Source organism: Lygodium microphyllum, chromosome 16 (assembly GCF_053477565.2).
Source record: "Lygodium microphyllum isolate KBCC chromosome 16, Lygodium_microphyllum_v1.1.10, whole genome shotgun sequence".
Taxonomy (NCBI): Eukaryota; Viridiplantae; Streptophyta; class Polypodiopsida; order Schizaeales; family Lygodiaceae; genus Lygodium; species Lygodium microphyllum.
In genome coordinates, this window is record NC_141150.1 from 87,152,751 (window position 1) to 87,173,156 (window position 20,406).

A 20,406-nucleotide genomic window follows, 5' to 3' on the forward strand; every position below is an offset into this window, starting at 1 on the left:
TGTGTTATGCAAGTCAATTAAGTCATAATGACAGGCCTAAGACTTTGAGATGTCAATGGGTGTTAAAGGTAAGAGTTGTAATAAGTTATAATGGATAGGTACTCGTTGGTTCCTAGTGTCAGTTTTAGTGTAGGTTATTTATTTGACCAATAAGTGTTAGTGGTGACACTAGTAACTACGCATTAATTAATTAATTAATGCTTAACAGGGACAAGGGCTGAAATTAATTTTAAAAATTAATTAAATGGCTGAAATTTCTAATTAGAAGATTGCCACTTGGCAAAACTTGCCCATGCAAGTGAGGGAAAGGCTATTGGGGTTTGGCTGAGCCTCATTCCAACATTGTGGGAGAGAAAGAGAGAGCTATTGCCATAATTTTCCAGCCATTGGAGACTCGCAAAAGCTGTCATTAGCTGATTTAGAGGCCATTAGAGGCAAGCGACAGACCCTATAGGCTGTCTACAGGCCAGCAACAACAATTTTGGGGGCCACAAGGGTAGGCAATTGCATGCGGGGCTCCTATTGATGGTGGGCTACAGTCATTCAACCATTTCCAATGGCAATACCAAATTTGAGCACTTTATCGAGATAGAAATCAGAGATTTCTCTGTCCTCTACAAGGAATACCTCAGTATATTTTCAGCCATTTGCAAGCCCCTGGTGAAGAGCAACATTGTTTTTGCTACTGTCAACCTTAATTTTTAAATAAATACTACAAGGGGCTCTAGTTTTGGGGTCAATTAAGAATGCATTGTCCAATATTGACTCATAACACTCGCATTTGTAGTTTATGTGGATTTGATGCTTCTTGTAATGAGTGTTTAATCAAGTTATTTACCACCCTATCCAAGAAGGAAGGCTGGTTTCATGGTTCCATTGCCAAGATACCATCAATTCCTTTGATTTGGTGGGTTGGTGGCACCCGATTGGAAGTTAGAAGCCTTGCTTTGGTGTTGAAAGTGCAATCAACTCAGCATTACAACAAGAATGTCTTCATACAGTGAGATGGGATTGAGCAATGATGATGCCTCTCAGTTTGAAAATTCATGAAGTGTTGGAGGAAAGGCAATGCCTGATCTTGGATAAGACACTCAGCATGGGCAGCAAGTACTCAATGTTGGTTTAGACCAAAATTTGTGTCCTTCTAGGTCTCTTGAAGTTGATGAACAGCAAGAGGAAGAGAAATTTGAGGACTAATTTAAGGATCAACTGAGGATAGTAGCTGAAATGTTTGTGCAATTGGCAAATGATCCTTGATTTGTGTGCTTTTTAAGTTCCAAAAAAAGAGGGCAGCATCCAAGAGCTTTGGGACGGCAAGATGCACCGAAGTAAGAGCCAATGTAGTATCATGATGTTCTGAATGTGGATAGTGAGCATAAGAAAATGATGCCAATGGGGCAATTGATGCATATGCAAGGCCATCAACAACAAGGCATGCATGCTAATGTGGATCACTTGGGGCACTTTGGTGGTAGTTCAGTTTCCCAAGCAATGGCTCGTAATGCTTCAACCATGGGGATCCAAGGACCAAATGTATTTGGTATGCAGCCATCTATACATGGTATCCAAGGACCAATGTAAGCAATGTTGGCATGATGCTGGGGCACAATGTGGCATGTTTGTTGGTAATGCATTTGCTGATCTTTGTGTGTTCGGAACTCATGGTATCGACACTAGTTATGCAAATGCACAACATAGTGTTGGTCATGGGGGAAATGCAGCCAATGTAACATTTTTGGCAGCAATGTGAAAGTTCCGAGGATCTGTGTGGTCTACAGGAACAAAGGCCTAGAACCTAGTGGAGGTTTCAAGGCAAGTGAAGTTAGAGGTAAAGTTTCCATGTGCTACTTCGTGAAATTTTAGGACTTTTTCACCTATGGATGGATGCAAATGGATGAAGGAGGGTGACTTGGTAGATCATCCTTAATGATGTACCTTACCTTGATGTGCTTCAATTAGGGTTGATTTTGAATCGGACTCATTTAGGTTCAGCAAAGCAAGAGGGTCTAGAGTATTGCCTAATGCTCAAGGGAAAGGTTGCACCTCCACTTGCCTAGTGATGGACAGCTCAGTTATGTAGTGGATCTCGGATGTACTTCGTTTGCATCCAAGGTACTATATGTTGACAGTATATTTGCCGTTGGGATTACTATTCGATGTATAATCACTATGGTTTGGTATGCAAATATGCATGGTTTGTGCCTAGGCTTTGAAACTATGCATTTGCAAGGTTGGTAGCATACATGGAATACATGGAATGTGCATTTGGATGTGACGTACATTTGAGGTCATGCAAGAGAAGTACACTTGCCTAAGATACATATGGTTTGTAACTAATGTGTGCTGTACATGGAATCATGGGGTACATCATCACTATGAGGCATTGTTTATGCTCAATTTATGCATTACTTTGCCTTGGTAGTCAGAATAGTGTTGGGTTGCAGCATGTCGTTGCATCTTCTAAAGTTTTAACAATGACTATAATTTATGTGTGTGGATCATAACTAGTTTATGTGGCTGGAATTTTAGGCATGCAGAGGGCATGAGCATGGTTAAGCAATAGGTGCACATGTTGTTTGACTATGATGACAACATATATTTCCACCAATGGCAATGTATACTTTTGACAAATTGCAGTGCAATCAAGGGCAATTGCAAGGATTTCAAGGGGGAGGTTTGCCATAGGGAGTAAAATTTTAATGTTGTATTTGGCATTTTGGCTTAGGTATTAATGAAATGAGCAAATGTTAGGTTCATAAGTGTTGTGCAAGTCAATTAAGTCACAGCGACATGCTCAGGACCTCAAGATGTCAATGGGTGTTAAAGGAAAAAGTTGTAATAAGTTATACTAGATATGTATTAGATGGTGCCTAATGTCAATTTTGGCCTAGGGAATTTTTTTGATGAATAAGTGTCAGTGGTTATATTAGACAAGTACTAGGTGGTGCCTAATTCAATTTTGACTTGGGGCATTTTTTGGACTAGTAAGTGTCGGGGTGTGGTAAGTCATGACATTAGTTTGACTAGGAATTAATTAATTAATTAATCAAGTTTAGGGGTTGACTAACGCAAGGGACCACTTGGGAGTCAAAATGGCGTGGCCAATTTAATTGTGGATGGGCACGTGTAATTTTTTGGGCAGAACAAGGGCTTCTTAAAATTAATTAAGTGACTGAAAAATCCAATTAAAAGTTTGGCACTCTGCAAAACTTGCCCAATGCAAGTGAGGGAAAGGCTATTGGAAGTTGGGTGAGCCTCATTCCAACATTATGGAGGTTAAGAGAGGAAGGGAGAATACTATTTCTACAATTTTTCAACCCTTGGTGAACCTCTTAGAGCACTATCCAATGCTACTCACACTAGAGGCGCCTACCTCTGCATTGGACACTCGCTCTTGCCGCATCCCAAATTCGACATATGGACGAGAGGAGGTGAGGAGGCAAATTGAGCAACTTTGGACCAAGGATTGGATGAGGAGTGACCAGATTGTAGAGGAGCTAGCAAAGGCTCTAGGGGAGTTGAGCGGGATTTGCCAGCGTAGCAAGCAGCCCTCCAGCCTCAACAGTAGTGCTAGGAGGAGGAAGGGCCACTTCGAAGAGACCTAGCAGCCATCCAGAGATTGCTCCAAGAGGCACATGGAGATCTCACCTTGCACACACTAAGAGCTTAGAGTGCAGGCAACCCTCGTGGGCCTAGAGGATAGGCGCTTAGAGTTCTCCTTTTGCACCTCAGTAGCATTTTGGGCATGGAAGGGGGAGATGATGTGTAGACTGTTCTTCCAAGCGCATCAGCCAGGCACCTCGAGAGACCAAATCTGGAGTCTTCGTAACCACCATGGGAGGCTCCGCTCTTGCCTAGAGGAGGTGATGGAGAATGCTACGGTCTTCTGCAAACAACTTTTTCAACAGGAGGCAGCATCAGACAAGGTGCTCTAATGTAGACAACAAGTGTGGGAGTGCATTCCGCCCCTTGTGACCTCGGTGATGGGACAAGCACTCCTTGAGCCATTCATGGAGAAGGAACAAGTTGAGGTGTTCCACACACAGGATGGGCAGAAATGCCTCAGAGAGGATGGGCTATCTAGAGTCTTCTTCATCACTTTTTGGGAGGTGGTGAAGGACCCCCTCCTCCAGGCTGTTTAGGAGATTTTCAGCTCAGGCTGAATGCTAGGCAGCTTATCGGCAGGACTAGTCAGTCTCCTCCCCAAAGGGGGAGACTGCTTGGAGCTGTCCCATGGGCGGCTCACCTTGTTGTCAATGGCCTATAAGGCCTTGGTCAAGATGATTGGCAGCAAGCTTTGCCACATTCTGCCAAACATCATCCATGACACACAAACAGGTTTTGTCCAGTATAGGAGCATCCTGGACAATGCTTTTACCTTTTTTGAGGCCGCTAAGTGGGCTGAACATAGCAGCCAGAGGATAGTAGTGCTTCTACTTGATTTCGACAAGGTTCATAACAAAGTCGTCTGGGACTTCCTGGAAGGTACCTTAGCATGATTGGGCTTCCTCCCCCAAGAGTGGATCAAAGGGGTATCTGCCCTGTACAGGTCAACCACCAACAGGGTATACCTAGGAGGCATGATGGGGGAGGAGTCCGCTTGGAGAGGTCGGTCCAGTAGTGCTATGCTCTAGCCCACTATCTCTTCCTCCTCTTTGCAGAAGTGGTGTCCTACTTTCTCCGCTCGAGGGTGAGCAACCTACGCGGCCTCAGGCTACTAGTGAGAGGAGACAACACTAGTGGACTCTGAGTATGCAGGTGGCAGTACCCTTTATGTGGAGGATGATGAGGTGATGCTGGAGAGGGTGAGACTGGCACTGGAGGTATTCAGCACAGCTATGGGGGTGAAGTTTAACGGGCAAAAGTCAATTGGGTGTCTCATAGATCCAGAGTCTAGCACTGAGTAGGGCATCTATCTGCTACCTTGGTTTCCAGGTGGACATCATCATTACCCCAGTCCAACAGTCTCTCCTGGTACTTGACTCCATCAGAAGAAAGATGACCTACTGAAGCATGACCTGCCTCTCCCTCTAGCGGGCATGGCCCTAGTGGTCAACTAGGTCCTCTTAGCAAGAACCTGGTACATTGCCTCCTCTCGGTGTTTCTCTTTGTCCTGTGTGGCTCACCTCCGTCGCCTCATGCGGAATTTTCTTTGGGCTGGTCTGGATGGGTCTAGGGATTCCTAGGCCAAGCTGACATGGGCAACTATTATCTGGCATCACTCTGAGAGGGGTTTGGGGATTATCGGCCGAGAGTACCACACTGGGAAAGCTGGTGGTTCGTGGGCTCACATCAAGGGGGTAGACATGGAAGGTCCTTCTGTAGGAATGTAGGCCATGGCTCAATGGGGAGGAATGGAAGTCATCCTTGAGATGAAACTTCATATCAACATAGATCACCCTACCCAAATCCTCCTTGCACAGTCTACTACGAGTGTGGCAAGGCCTGCATATGGCCCTGAATGAAAGGCCTCCAGCTTGTCAAGAGGGGATAGACTACCAGCCGCCGGTGGTTTGGAATCCCCAAGTTTGAGATCGTAACAAGATCCAAATCAACAACCAACCTCACGTCCAATGGGCCCGCCGGCCTGACTACAAGATCTTATAGCACGTATTTGGTTGCCAGCGTGGAATTGGGCTCAGGAGGAGGGAGATTAAGGCTCTGATCCCTAAGGACCGGTTGGACACTCCCATTCGAGAGCCAGTGCTGCTTAGTGAGGTGTGGGTGGTTAGGTTATCGCTAGTTTGCATACCCTTATAGGTTGTAGGTAGAGGGGGCTGTGCCCCCCATGAGGTATTGTTCACACTCCAAACCGACGGAAGGTTAGCCCTTGACAAAGGTCAACCCTACATGCCTTGGAGTGAGTTCTGGGAATGGTGCCTATGGATTTGGGAGAGTTTGTCTGACCACATATAGACTTTGATAGAGCTCTAGACCTCGATCATCCACTCCTCTACGGCCACTAGGATCAGGTGCAGGGTGACTCTCGAGCTTGTGAGGAGCTCCAAAACCACTTCTTACGTACCTCGGGTGGCCATGATCTATTCTTTACGATGCAGGCAAGTAACCCCAAATGGCCCTACTCTCCTCCTCTATGGATTTTATCCCCCATTCCCCCTAGGCCGCCGTCCTAAGAGACTTGTATATATGATCCCACCTTGACCTTGTATCAAGACCAGCTAGTCTGTTGAGCACATGTACTTCGTTGTAAAGTGTTTTGAGTAATAAAACCATAAGAAATACCACAAGGGATGCCCGTTCTAGGACCCATTGGGTGTCTATTGTCCAAGATTGATTGGTGACATTTGCATTTTCAGTCTATGTGAATTTTAAGCCTGTTGTAATTAGTGTTTAATCGGGTTATTTTTCACCCTATTTGAGAAGGAAGGCTGGTTTCAAAAGCTGTAAACAAAATTTCCAACATGGCAACAAATCATTCCAAAAGAATGATAAGAAGAGAGTAGCTGATGATGAGGAGTATTCAGCCCCAAATGAAGGACAAAAACAGTGGCAAAAGCAGCCATCAAATCAAAAGAAGATGAAGCCCTATGCACCTCCTAATGCTCCTCAATTTCGCTCCAATCTATACCCACAAGCAAAACAATTTTCCGAAGAAGAAAAGAAACGCTTCATGAAAGAAGGGAAGTGCTTTAAATGTGGACAAACAGGCCACATAGCGAAGCAGTAAAACAATGGCTGTCAATGCCTCAATTTCCGTGCCCAAACTGATCAAAATAGCAATGTAATACTATACCACCACCTATAGTATGCCTTTGGAGGCACAAGAACGAAAATCCTCAAAATTTTCTGCCTAAATTTTGAGAGAAATTGCAGATATTTGAAATTGTTCACAACCAATTATCAATGCCAGTGATGAATCCTCAAATCTCAAGCACAAATTGGAGTCGATTTCAGCAAAAGCCCCAAATTTCTTGTGTAACTGTCGATGGAATTGCATAATGTTGGCAATTTTGGTGATGATGCATGCAAAGGACCTTGAATTGGGCAAAAGCCCCAAATTTTTGAGTCCTCAAGATGTGTGCAAAGATGTCGAATGCAGAGATGCACTGGACAATCCGAGATGGGCCAAGAATGACATGCAAATCCAGGTGGTACGTGGACAAGTGGCTGAGTGGTGGGGCAGCATTGGAGAGGCCGAAACAAGAGGACAAGTGTTTGACCTTATCTGACCTAATGGCCGAGCACTTTGGCTATCAAGGTCAAATCATTGAAATAACTGCACCTACACATAGCAGTGCCTCAACAGCAACTTTTGTTAGCTTGGCAGCTTTCATATCAGTGTCAAAAAATTGATATTGATTTGCGTAGGTACAAACATGCATATGGTAACAACCAGCAGGACAGGCCATTCGGTGAAGCCAACAAATAGGAAGTTTCAAGGTGTCTTTGGATTTGAAATGCTTCAGTCTACATTCTCATATATGCTCTTACAATCATCATGTCTTTGCTTTCATTATAAAGCAATCAAGTTAAAAAATTCAGATAGAGCCAGTTCATCTCCTTCTATCACAGTTCATTTTCACACTGAACTAAGTGTTTGCATAGTGCCTGCTTCTAGTCTTCAAAATATCTCCAATCATTGCATGGAGTTGGACACTATTGGATATTTGTTTAAAAGCCCAATAAGAACTCTCCATCATGTCAACTCAAGATGTCATTGATAAATTTATGGGATTTGGGTTCCACAAAAATGATGTATCTTCTTATGCAGAAGAGCTTATGGGGCATTATCATTGGGAGAGGCACAACAAATTCGGGAGAGGAATATGAAGAAACTAATGAGAAAGCATTGGGATACATAGCAGCATGCTTAGGTGATGAATGTATACATAACATTGACGCTATTCTAACTGCAAAGACTGCATGGGAGGAGCTCAACAACGTTTTCAGGACCGAATTCAATCACTCCAAGGTGAAACTACTAATGCAACTTTATAATCTAAAGTTCAACCCAAAAGAGGATCTCACTAGTCACTTGAACAAATATAAAGGCATTTGCTTTCTTTACTTAATTTGACTTCTACAAAGCAAAAATCTCATACCTTTAGGAATATGATTTATGGTTATGCCTGTGCTGGAGAGAGCTTGCAATGTTTCATTATCCCAACATCTTGTATCACCAAACATGTCGATGGTTATGGGACCTTCTAAATTGGCATGGCGCAATGCTGCACCCAAATTTTGAGCCACTAAATGAGGATCCACATTCTTTGGAACATGACAATTTTCAGCATCCCACCAAACTGAGATTTTGGAAATGGAAGCATTCCCCTTTGCCATGATCTACACTATAATGGACAATAACTTCGGACACAGAAGTAAATTGTCTGCAGGTTAAACAAAACATGTCAATGTATATAGACTAAATCAAATACATGAGAATGTCCAGTTCAGTACTATATGTACAACGTTTTCTTTTTGTAAAACAACTATTCTAACTTCTCATTAGAGGAGGAATAAAAACAATGGGCGAACAAAGCCCTCTGGCTGTATAGAGCAGAAAGCCCTCCAACTTCCATAGGTGTTACATATAAAACCAACGGGCAAAGAAATCCAATTATGGCTGATCTGTGCAACGTGATTAATAACAATCACACACACTTTTACTTTTTTGTAAACCACTGTTCTCCAAATTTACAGAAGCCCTCTTTGCTAAGGGTCTCCTTTAAATGTATCATTAAAACCTAATCCAACTGAAATATCAGTATGATGGAGTCATTGATGGCTGCCATGATTACAAATTAAATAACCTGTTTCTCGGTAAATCCCTCTAATGGGAGCTGTAAGTTTTTGAACTATGGACTGGTCAGAATCATATGGTTTTCTTCACTACAGTACTGACTGGAAAGGTAGTACTTCTGTAATCTCTCTTTCATTGCGTTTGACTGGGATAAATAGATCAACTGCATTGTGACTACTTTCCACTGTTTCATTGTAGTTCTTCAAGGTTCTTCTTGCAATGAGAGGTCTATTCCTGAAATTTAATGTAGTAGAACAAAGTAAAGTAGAGCCCATGCTGAAAAGTCAGCCAATTCTATTCATTTCTATCTTGCAAAGGTCCAGAAGTTCAAGAAGCGTTTTATTGGAATCTAATTGTTAGCTGCAACTGAAGTCTCTAATGAATTTTTGGCATGAGTGCACGTCCATAGCACTGAGAAAACATGCAGGACAAAGGCAGCTGCAATCTTTCTTTTACCCAATCTCTCCCGCAAGAAGAGCTCCAACTACACCTTGCTAAAAAAACATTTGCCTTTAAATGGAGCTTTTTCTCCAAAGTTCTGAAGATTTGTTGCTGCTGTGTTTATTCCTCACAAATATGCCATCTGATTTGCATAATCCCTCATCCAAGGGTAAGGGAAAGTCAAACTATAGACAAGGGTACAGTTAGTTATATGAGAACTCTGCTTTATCCTAGTTAGGTCCTTTCCAAAATCTAATCAATTAATCTATTGTCCCAACCATGAGGTACAAATTGAAACTTGCAATAAACCTCTTCATAATAATAGCTTTGCACTTTTGGATGGAAATGATTGGCGAGGAAAGTTAATCTCTCTAATGATTAAGACAGTTAGATTGACAAGAAGAATTACCTTCATGTCTTGAAATATCATGGGTTTGAAACATCCCCTAGGATCCAACCTACACACCAGACACAACACAAGCTATACCCACGACATAGAAACCATACAAGAATGGACATTGCACTCACCTTCCAGCCATAAAGCCAAACGGGCTCACCCTCAAGCCTGGTGCCATAAGCGCACCCTCAAGCTTGGTGCCATAAGCATACTAGGCCACACTCACATCACAAGGGCTAGTGTCCTATACCACAACCCACACTATCTAGTGTACAGATGCAACCATGATTCCTAAACCTAAAGTGCACTAAGCCATTCATGACCCAAGAACTTAACCAATGTTGCAGACACCCATCCTTTTCCCCAAATGGATAATTGTTGTTATCAACAATATCCACAAGGATGAAGTGAGGAAAGCAACTCTTAAATCTCAACAGAAACACACACACACAGAGTTGACTTGATGTGAGAGAGGAAGAGAGAGAGTGCAATAAGAAATTATTGTTGGTCTACTAGTGTGCAAGAAAAGCATGGCAGAGGCAGGACAACTCTAAAGAATGATAGAGACACTTTTTCCTTTTTCTAGAGGCCCAAGGTAGTGTAAAATGGCCTACTCTAATTAAGGACCTTCTTCATGGTAGTTGCCTTGGCAACACATTAGGTTTCAACCGAAAGGTCAACGTGGACAGCTCAAACCCCAACGCAACAAGTGCATACATCCGATTAGCCTACAACATGAATCCACTTGTCGGGTGTCACACATGATGTTTGTTGTCTGTTCGACAATTTGCTACCATCATCACCTAGATCAACCATCTACTACCTAGCTGATGGTAAGCTCCATTGCCATAGTTCTTACAACCACCTATTCTACACCGCCTACAATGTCCTGCCACCTCAACTAGCTCCTTTATATATATATATATATATATATATATATATATATATAGATATGTATATATATATATGCCCTACCTAAGGACCAATCACCATATGTAGCTCTGGATGGGGATATTTAGGAGTTCTCAAGGGAGGGAAATATCATCCTAGTAGGGGAATTTAATGTCAAGACAACCTCCCAGCAGGTGTCTTTCTTTATCTAAGGAGAACCAAATCCTCCTGGGAAGAAGCCCTGCATGCTGCACAATATCAAGCTGCCAATGAAGAGGCCCTTTCAATCGGGCAATGCAACTTTTGACGCCTGAATGGAAATCAAAAAACAAAGGCATTCTGAGTAACCGAGTTGTGCCAATATGCCTAGAAACGCAAAGGTGGAATGATGTCTTCATGTGCAGCTAGACATGATCTGAGAATTTTGGCTTGCCGAACACCCCAATCACAAGGATGTAGTACACATCCCACCACTCATCACCAAATCTCTGACAGAAGAGACCAAATCTTCTTTGCCATTAGACAGGAAAGAAACCTATGATGAGAAGACTCCATACTTGTAGTGCAAAAGAAGGAAGATCCATTGATGATATTTAGTCTAGAGAGGGACGAAGCAAGGGGCAAGCCATCAATCAACATTATAAGCGACTTCCTTCTAGTGGCAAGTGACAACTTTTACTGTGTATGCGGCATATCTATAGTCACTGTAGCTGATTGCTTCCTGTCTTCCATGCTCTTTCCATCCAAACACAGATTTCTGGGTGATTGCAGGATCAAAGATGTCTTATCAGTTTACAAGCTTTGATGACTCAGAGGAGGAGCTTCTCTCTAAATACTCCTTTGAGCAAAGACGCGATTGTCGTCGCTGGGAGGAGTCTCCCATTTGTACCCATTCTCCTTCTATTCATTTATCATAGAGACCAACAACCATTCTTCAGTGTTGAACCTCTTTCCTCAGCCTCCTCTTCATCTTAAAGCAATCCGATCACAGCCGGACAAACATCCTTCAGCCCCTCTTCTTCTTGATTTCTTACACATGAATTGCCTCTATGCAAGAGAGAGAGGAAGGAGAGAGAAAGACTAGTTTTTTATCTCTTTACTCAGTGCATCATTCCTCGCATGGTCTGGAGCGATCGAAGGCATAGAGGATCTTCATCCCACAGCCAGGAGGGTTCCTCTCCATTTTACCTATCAGAAAATAATGAGATTTGGGGGAAGAATGGGGCGCAAAAAAACTGACGCACTCCAGGGAAACAAAATGTAGTTGTTGATGCACTTTCTAGAGTGCCTCGCATTGCAACTATTACAGTGGCTCATCATGAAGATTTTCAAACGATGAAGAATACTTATGATGAAGATACTGATTTTGCAACAATTTGGTCAAATTTACAGCAAGGAGGTTCTCATCCAGATTATTCCATCAAAGACGGTTACCTTCTCATGAACAATCGCCTTTGTGTCACTCTTCCTGTTCGACAAAAGGTGCTTAAAGAAAGTCATGAACCCCCTTATGCAGGGCATAGAGGGAGGGCAGCCACTCTAAGTGCAATTGAGCGCTACTTTTATTGGCCAACATTACGAAAAGATACACATAACTTCATTGAGGCTTGTTTGGTATGCCAAAAATCCAAATATGATAGGCAGAAGATTCCAGGATTGTTGCAACCTCTTCCAGTGCCCAAAGATCCATGGGAATCTATCACAATGGATTTCATCTCAGGTTGATTGTAACTGAGCTCTTCCCTAAGGGACTTGGGTTGAGCAGAAATACATTCCTTCGGGGGGGGGGTTGCCCATCTTCAACCCTCAATTTTGTCTCCATTACTTTTACATTTTCATGGCTGTAATTTTGTGAGCAATTTTCATTTTCAGCTTTAAGTGTTCATTCTCTTTTATATTAAATCTTGAAAACAAGCGAATATCATAATTGTTAAGCATACTACGTTGTTCGGGGCGTTTACATTTCTTGTGGCGAGAACAAATTCCTCGCACATTCCACGTGGCTATCTTCATGTGTATTCAAAAGAAAATCAGGTACGAGGCACAGCCTGCCTCGATTTGACCTTTTCTACGAGAATGTCCAGGACTCCCTCATCCAAAAAATCAACTAAGACGGCAAAAGAGTTCTGACGACCAGATTTGGAGGTAGATGGCATATCCGCTGTCTTGGGGATGGAACGGGGATAACGACGATCCCATGGGGTAATGACGTTACCTCTAGTATCAAAAGCCAGCTTAGCAGGTGGACCCTTTGGACCATCTGAATACACTCTCCTAGGTGGCTGTTGATGGGGAGCAGAGGAAACCATAGCAGGAGCAGAGTGCTCTGAAGACAACATTTCTTTCCTGCGCATATACGTACGCATGGAATCTGGTGAGGTAGTAGACACAGAATCCACCATGCCAGCAACAAGCCTGTTGCCTTTTTTCGCGCGTACATCTACCCAGTCATTACCACGGGAATCCAAACCCGAGACCTGTTGTTTATCTTTATCCAAAACTTTAGGTGGCTGAGTGGCATCCTGCGATAGAGCATCACACACCATGTCTTCCACGGGCAGCGCAACATGCTCGGCATCTGAAGTGTAATGCTTCTCTGGGCATTCAGCTATAAAATGCCCCAATTTTCCACACGAAAAGCAATGTCTTGCAAAGTTGCCCCATTTCAAACGAAAATGTAAAGGATGCATGCCAGAGCAATTAATACGCAACCAAGCAGGCCTTTTCCTAGCAGTGTTCCATAGCATACACAGACGGTTGCGATTCAGGGCCCGTAGGCTTGGGGGGACTAGAACAATGCCCACAGCGGCCATGGTGTCCTTCAACAGTGGCCAATAAACAGCCGGGCAGTTTTCCACTTCAACCCACACAGGGCATTCACGTTACAGCAGGCGCTGAAAATCTGCCATTGGGCGCCATGGCACAACATGAACCAAACGGCGATCAACGAACAATGGCAGTTTAGACGGGAGAGCAGCATGGTGCGTCTCAAATTTCAACAGCACCTCAAAAAAACCTTGGGGCCCAACAAAAATCTCTTCAACACATTCCCCTTGTAGCAGGCTATGCAGCCACTGGCGAATACGGGAAAGCAGTGGGTTCCGACCAGTGAAGAAGAGTATCACAGCACGTTCATAAAACACTGAAAAGGAGCGCAAAACATGTTTCGGGTCCAAAGTGGCTTCCAGAACATCTTCCGTTGCAGAGTTAGAAAATACTTCCTAATTGTGTTGAACATAATCGCCAAGCAGAATGTTGGCAAACTCCAGCAAATGCTCCCAGTCAACATCCTGAGAGTCCACAGAATCAAAAGCAACCTGAGCATAGGAACGATCCTGATGATCCATTGTCTCTGCCGAAGTATGCTTGGTGCGTTTGCCCGCAGGCTGGAAGTCAAGAGCAGGGGGCATCTCCTCTGTGCACGGAACCATATCCTTTGGTTCCTCGATATCAGAATCCTGACCAAGAGCTGCCACCGTTTGGTCTATAAAAGCCAGATCCAGGCCAGCCATATTGTATCAGTACGTATGCCGGTCAGAGACCGAGTGAAGAGCTCACGCGAGGCAGATACACGCGCAGGCCTCTTTCTCGTTCTCTCTCTCTCTCTCTCTCTCTCTCTCTCTCTCTCTCTCTCTCTCTCTCTCTCTCTTCTGCACAGCGGCGCTATCCAAGGGCGGATTCTACAAGCACAGCCGATGAAACCTGAGCTTTACCTGTCAGCCTCAGTCGTGACCTGTCCCAAGAACGCGTGTGGCAGGGCACAACCCTAACAGTGCAGGGGCATGAGGGTGGAACACAGGGCTGGCAGTCGACGGCAGAGCGGGATAGTCGAGGGCGCAGGGCAGGGGCCGCGCCAGTAGAAACCCTAACACACAGGGCGAACGGGCGAAACGCAGGTGCAGAGCCCGCAGCTCAGGCGGGCGATAGCAGGGCGGGGGACGCAGTCGATGGGCCTACAGGCAGCAGGGTGGGGGACTCAACCGCAGTCGACGGGGCGTGAGAGATAGGCAACAGGGCGCCAGAGGCAGCCGCAGCCGACGGGGCTTCAGAGGCAGGCGACGGGCCTGCGGGCGACGGGCTTGCGGGCGACGGCCAGACGGCGGCTGCAAGCGACGACGATCAGGCGCTGACGACGAGGCACCAGGCGATGGCGACGCTGCAGGTGACGCATCTCTCTCTCTCTCTCTTCCTTTTTTTTTCGTAAAAGGTAATTGTATTAATTACGAAAAGTTTCCATGATCTCTCTCTCTCTCTCTCTCTCTCTCTCTCTTTTCGTAAAAGGTAATTGTATTAATTACGAAAAAAATACAAGATTACTTGATTACAAGATACATGACGACAATCTAAGCCATCATGTGAAGAGGTTCTAAGTACTACAAGTTACAACGTCATGGCAAAGACGCAGAGGAAATTGCCATATGCCAGGGACGTAAGTCCTCCCTAGAGAGCAAATCAGAATGCTGGAGAAGATCTAACTGCCAATACAAGAGGCCCTTAAGCCTCGCAATATGCTGCTGAACATTATAGGCAGAGTCAAAAAGAAAAGCATTCCGAATGGTCCAGTTATGCCAACAGCCCCAATATCGAAGAAAGTGATACATGAGCTTCATATGTGGCTGTGCCGGAGTGGGGTATTTGGGCTGCCCAAAAACCCAATCAAAGGGGCGCAGGGTGAAACCAACCACCCCTTGCCAAACAGCCGACAAAAATAACCAGACTTTCTTAGTGATGGGGCAAGAAATAAATCGGTGGCGGGCGGATTCCACAGTAGTGGTGCAAAAGAAACAGTTGCCATTGGAGATTCGTCGCTTGGAAAGAGCTGAAGCAAGCGGAAGACCACCAATCATCACTCTCCAAAGAAAGACTTTATATTTGAAGGGTGTCTTGTTCAACCATCTCTCTCTCTCTCTCTCTCTCTCTCTCTCTCTCTCTCTCTCTTTATGTTTGTGTTTCTCTTCCACTACGTACTCTCATAAGTCCACCCCCTTTTCTAGCTATGCACACCTCCCCTAACCTCCTTGGATTCCAACCAACTTTTCATCCTAACTCTTGACCCTTCTCACTTTAGCCTTGAATCTTCTTTGATAGTTTGATCCTTCAGTAGAGAATACACAGCAAATATGAGAAGAACAAAAATTGCTTTAATCTCAAATGAACCGATACAAAGATGGCTCTATCAACCCATGTGCTTCCATTGTGAAGCTTAGATAGCGATCTAGACAGATATGATAGATGAAGAGCGTAAGGGTAGCTGGAAGAACTCTGATTAGGTGAAAGATAGATTGATGATGGCTTTGGAGAGGTCTTCCTTTTATAGCCTAGAAAGGTAGTCTGATTGGCCTATCCGAACCTGCCCTAGTCAACCAGGGAATATTCCCTTTACCGTCGGGTGTGCCTCGAGTTGCTACAAGCATAACTACTCTATTTAACCCAAAGGCTACATCCACAAAGGTTACCTTTTTGGCATCCGGTCACATAGACCTCATTTGACATACAAGTCAGGACCCAACCAATGGACGTGCTCACATATGCCTTCTCTTCATAATGGGGACCTTACAACTTAGAGCGCCATGGATCATTGATGGCACCTTCCAGGGTGGGGTATTGAGCATATCTAACACTTTCCCCCGAGTCTCTCCCTCTCTCTCTAGCCTCACTCTCCCTCTCTCACTCTCAAGGCTCTCTCTCTCTCTCACTCTCTCTTTTCCCTTGCCTGGACTTCCAAGCTTGAAGCATCCATCAGCATCATGATATATGAGAAGCGTGAGGCCTTCAATTTACATGCCATGACTCTAATACAACTTTTATGGGGAAGCGTAGAGGATATCCCACATGTCCACATTGTGGGAAGACCTCACACCTCGAGGAGAAGTACTGGAGGATATAACCTCACCTTCATCCAAGAGTGAAGGGTGGATCTACATCCGAGCCTTCGTCTACCTCTGCTTCCTCACCCGCTATTACCACCGAGTTCGTATTTCTACATATTTATCAAGTGGAGAAGCCTTCTACGATTGTCTCATCTTCTAACCAGCCTTGGCTCATTGACAGTGATGCATGGAGTCCTATGACTCCTCGAGGTGATTTGTTGTAGGATCTCCGTCCATCATAGGGTATTGTCACTGTTGGTGATATCTCTTCAGTGCCTCTATTGTCTCTATCCATCAAGCACCTTGCCTCTATTGTCTGGCTATCCATCAAGCTCCGTTTTTGAGGCCCTATATATTCTTGACTTGGGCTTCCCTCTCCTCTCAGTGTGTTTTAGCTCAACACCCCCTCTCAGGCTAATCAACTGACCACTTCTCTTTTTAGGGTTTTTTTAATTAATTAAGTGTGTTTTGGGGTTGTTTAAGAATGCTAATCAACTGAAAAGTGTGTTTTAGCTCAACACCCCCTCTCAGGCCCAAAACTAAGCCGAAAGGTTAGGCCAGCCCATTGTGATGTTTACTTACCCCAAGGCGTCCCACCCCAAAGCAGCTAGGGCATCGACAAAAGTGGGGCTACGCCTTCCGCTCCTGCTTCATCTGCTCCTTCAGCACCGGTTGTTGCTGCTGGACATGTGGCTCGAGTACAGCCTCAGCAGCCCCACTCTTTCACTACCCCTGAGGGACTGGCTGATTGGTCTGCAAATTCTGATCCCGTTGCACTTTATGCATCCATCTCACCTTCCTCTCTGTTGGGTATTTGACTCACGCACGCCTCACTTGCGCCTACGCTCATATGGGAGTGTCAGTGATCAGTAGGACACTGGGGCACTTTTTACTCTCGGTAGGTTGCAGCGCCCAGCTCCAGTCCCCAACACCGCCTGTGTTATCCAAGCGCAGCCTGTCTGTGGCCGCCTACCTGTGGCACGCAACCTGTCCCTGCGCCTGTCAGTGAGCCAGCGCAGCTTCACCCGCTAGGTCAGCGCCACCCGCCAGCGCAGCTCCACCCATCAGACAAAGCCTCCAGTCGTCAGGCGTTACGTCAGCTGTAGGCGCCTACGTCTGCCAGCGCGCTGTTCGTCAGCGCCCAAACGGCCGCCCGTCTGCCCCGCAGTCCACGTCAGCCACGACGCTACCTAAGTCGCTCGTCAGTCGCCAGCACGGTCCATCGACCACGTCGTCAAACGCCAGGGCCCCGTTTCCTGCGCCGACTACCTGCTACCCGTCACATTGTCGTCTGCCTGTTCCTACGCCTGACAGCCCGCTCGACGGTCCCGTCCGCCTGCATTTGACTAGCGACCAGCAATCCGCCTACGCCGTCTAACCAGCACGTCAGCCTGCTCCACGTCAAGTGTTTTTTTTTTTTAAACAAAAATTTTGAATTTTAGCCCAGAACAAAGATCTGGAAGAGGAGGTTCATACGCGACATGCACAGCACAGGTGTGGGATAAATTTGATGCAAATTTCTGGACTGGATCATCAGAAATTTTGGGGCTTTTGATATAACAGTGTTGTTGTGCACTGTTTGCACCTTGGGAAGCGTGCATTAAAAGACAGTTTTTTGACAGAGTACGCCCTTGCACATTAATTGCAGAAGCATGTTTGCTGCAATTTCTGGAAATTTGCAGATTTCCAGTCCATATTGCTTTGACATTGCTCATTTTGTCTTTGGAAATTTGTCATCATGGCAAATCAGGGAGGTGATGTCTTTACGTATGTATCCAAGGAAGACAGATTGGACGGAAACAACTATTCGCTTTGGTCATTCATGATGAAGAATGTATTAGTGGCCAAGAATTTATGGGATTATGTCAATGGAGAGGAAACTCGACCGGGAGTTGTAGCTCCCGTTACTCCTCCCCATGGCGCACATGGACAACGGGGACCTCAGCCCGCTCCACCTCAGCCACTTCCTCTAAGAACTGTAGCTCAAAAAGCTTGGGATACACGTGATGCACAGGCCTTGTCGCTGATTGCTCTGGCAGTTCAGCAGTCCATCATACCTTATATCCGTTCGGCATCTTCTTCACGAGATGCATGGTTGACTTTGGAGCATATGTTTGCAGGAAAGAATGAGACTCGGATCTCTTTCTTGAAGAAAGAGTTGGAAACTTTGAAGATACATGAGGGTGATTCTATGCAGGATCACTTAAATAAGATTCAGGACTTGAGAGAGCAGCTCATGAATGTAGATGAGTATTTTTCGGATGCACAGTTGATATCCACCACCTTGAATTCCTTACCTCCTTCGTACTTGTCTTTTCATACTGCATTGAACCTCACCATGAGGATTGCTGAGCACCCACTCACTTTTATTCAGCTGGTTAGTTTGCTTCTAGAGGAGGAGCAAACACGGAAAAATAGTGGTGTGGATGCTATAGTCTCTGAGCAGGCTTTTGTGGCAAGACAGAAAGGCAAAAACAGCAAGGTGAAAAATGCTCCACAGAGTTCTGGCACTTCGGGCACATCGCAGAATCAGACACAAGGGGGGACGCAAGCTAAAAAAGGAAAATGTCATTATTGTAAGAAGCCCGGCCACTATATCACTGAGTGCAGGAAGCGCATTGCCAAAGAGAAGAAGAGGGAGTCAGGAATGTCTGTTTCTACTACTCCTTCCACTGCTAGTGAGTCCGCATCCTTTGTTGTGGACAGGGACTATTGTTTTTACACTTGCAGTTATGACATCTCTTGGGCCGATAGAGCACTTAGCTCTACAGAGGATGCTGATACTTGGTTCTTTGACAGTGGTACTTCTAGACATATTACATCTCGCAGAGATTTGTTTGCTTCAGTTAGTGCACCTCCCGTTGGGAAATCGGTACAGTGTGCCAATAATGCATCATACCCTGTTCGTGGTATTGGGGAGATTCAGCTCACAGCCATTGATGGCTCTATTCTCCGCCTGCAGGATGCTTTGTTTGTGCCTGGAATCAAGAAGAATTTGCTTTCTATTTCTTCTTTGGCACGTTGTGGTTTGCAGGTCACATTTGATGATGACCGTTGCATGGTTAGAGATAAAGAACGCATGACTTTGGTCTTGACAGGATCTTTGTGTCATGGTTTATATGAGTTGGATGCTCTTTCAGTAGATCAGTCAGCATACTTGACATTCACTCTTACTCCTGCTATGATACGGGCGGAGTTATGGCATGCTCGTTTGGGGCATGTAAACTTTGGCAGCTTGATGCTTTTGCAGCGTACTCAGATGCTGGATGGCTTACCTCTCTTGGAGAGACCTCTTGAGCACTTATGCGAGGGATGCATTTTGGGGAAAATGCATCGGTTCTCATTTCCTCGTGATGTTGCTTTCAGAGCAACAACCAGATTGCAGTTGGTGCATTCAGATGTTTGTGGGCCTATGCAAACCATGTCATTGGGCGGTTGTTATTATTTTGTGACATTCATTGATGACTTTACACGTTTTTGCTGGGTCTACTGTTTGAAAAAGAAGTCAGAAGTGTATGATGCATTTTTGGCTTTCAGTGCACTTGTTGAAAATCAATCTGGATGCAAGATTAAGACTCTCCGTTCGGACCGAGGGGGGGAATACATGTCCTCTATGCTGAATTCCTTTTTGCAGCAGAAGAGCATAGTCCATCAGTATACTACAGCCTATACTCCACAGCAGAATGGGGTAGCAGAGAGGAAGAATCGGTCACTCGTGGAGATGGCCAGATGTATGCTGAAGGCAAAGAGCTTGCCTCATAGTTTTTGGATGGAAGCAGTCATGTATGCTTGCCATATTTTGAACAGATGCCCTACCAAAGCCTTGAAGACCATCACACCTTTTGAGGCTTGGAATAGCCGTAAACCTTCTGTTGGTCACTTTCGTACCTTTGGGTGTCTTGCCTATGCCCATATTCCACAGGTACTTAGAAAAAAGTTGGACAACAAGGCTGTTAAGTGCATTTTTATGGGATATAGCAATGAGAGCAAAGGCTACAGACTCTATGATCCTGTTACAAAGAAGGTTTTTGTCAGCAGGGATGTTG

General features: G+C 45.0%; 1 protein-coding gene across 6 annotated transcripts in view; it reads right to left on the reverse strand.

Annotated features, from left to right (window-relative positions):
• Window positions 1-20,406, reverse strand: part of LOC148023076 (uncharacterized) — a 79,271-nt gene that overhangs the window by 49,910 nt on the left and 8,955 nt on the right. For all 6 annotated transcript variants that reach the window (XR_015693608.1, XR_015693609.1, XR_015693605.1 and 3 more), the window contains one exon: window positions 8,064-8,348. Coding sequence is in view for 1 of the 6 variants with exons in the window: in XM_087696065.1 (XP_087552191.1) it covers window positions 8,064-8,301 (238 nt within the window). In the remaining 5 variants the exon portion in view is untranslated. The remainder of the gene's footprint in view (window positions 1-8,063; window positions 8,349-20,406) is intronic.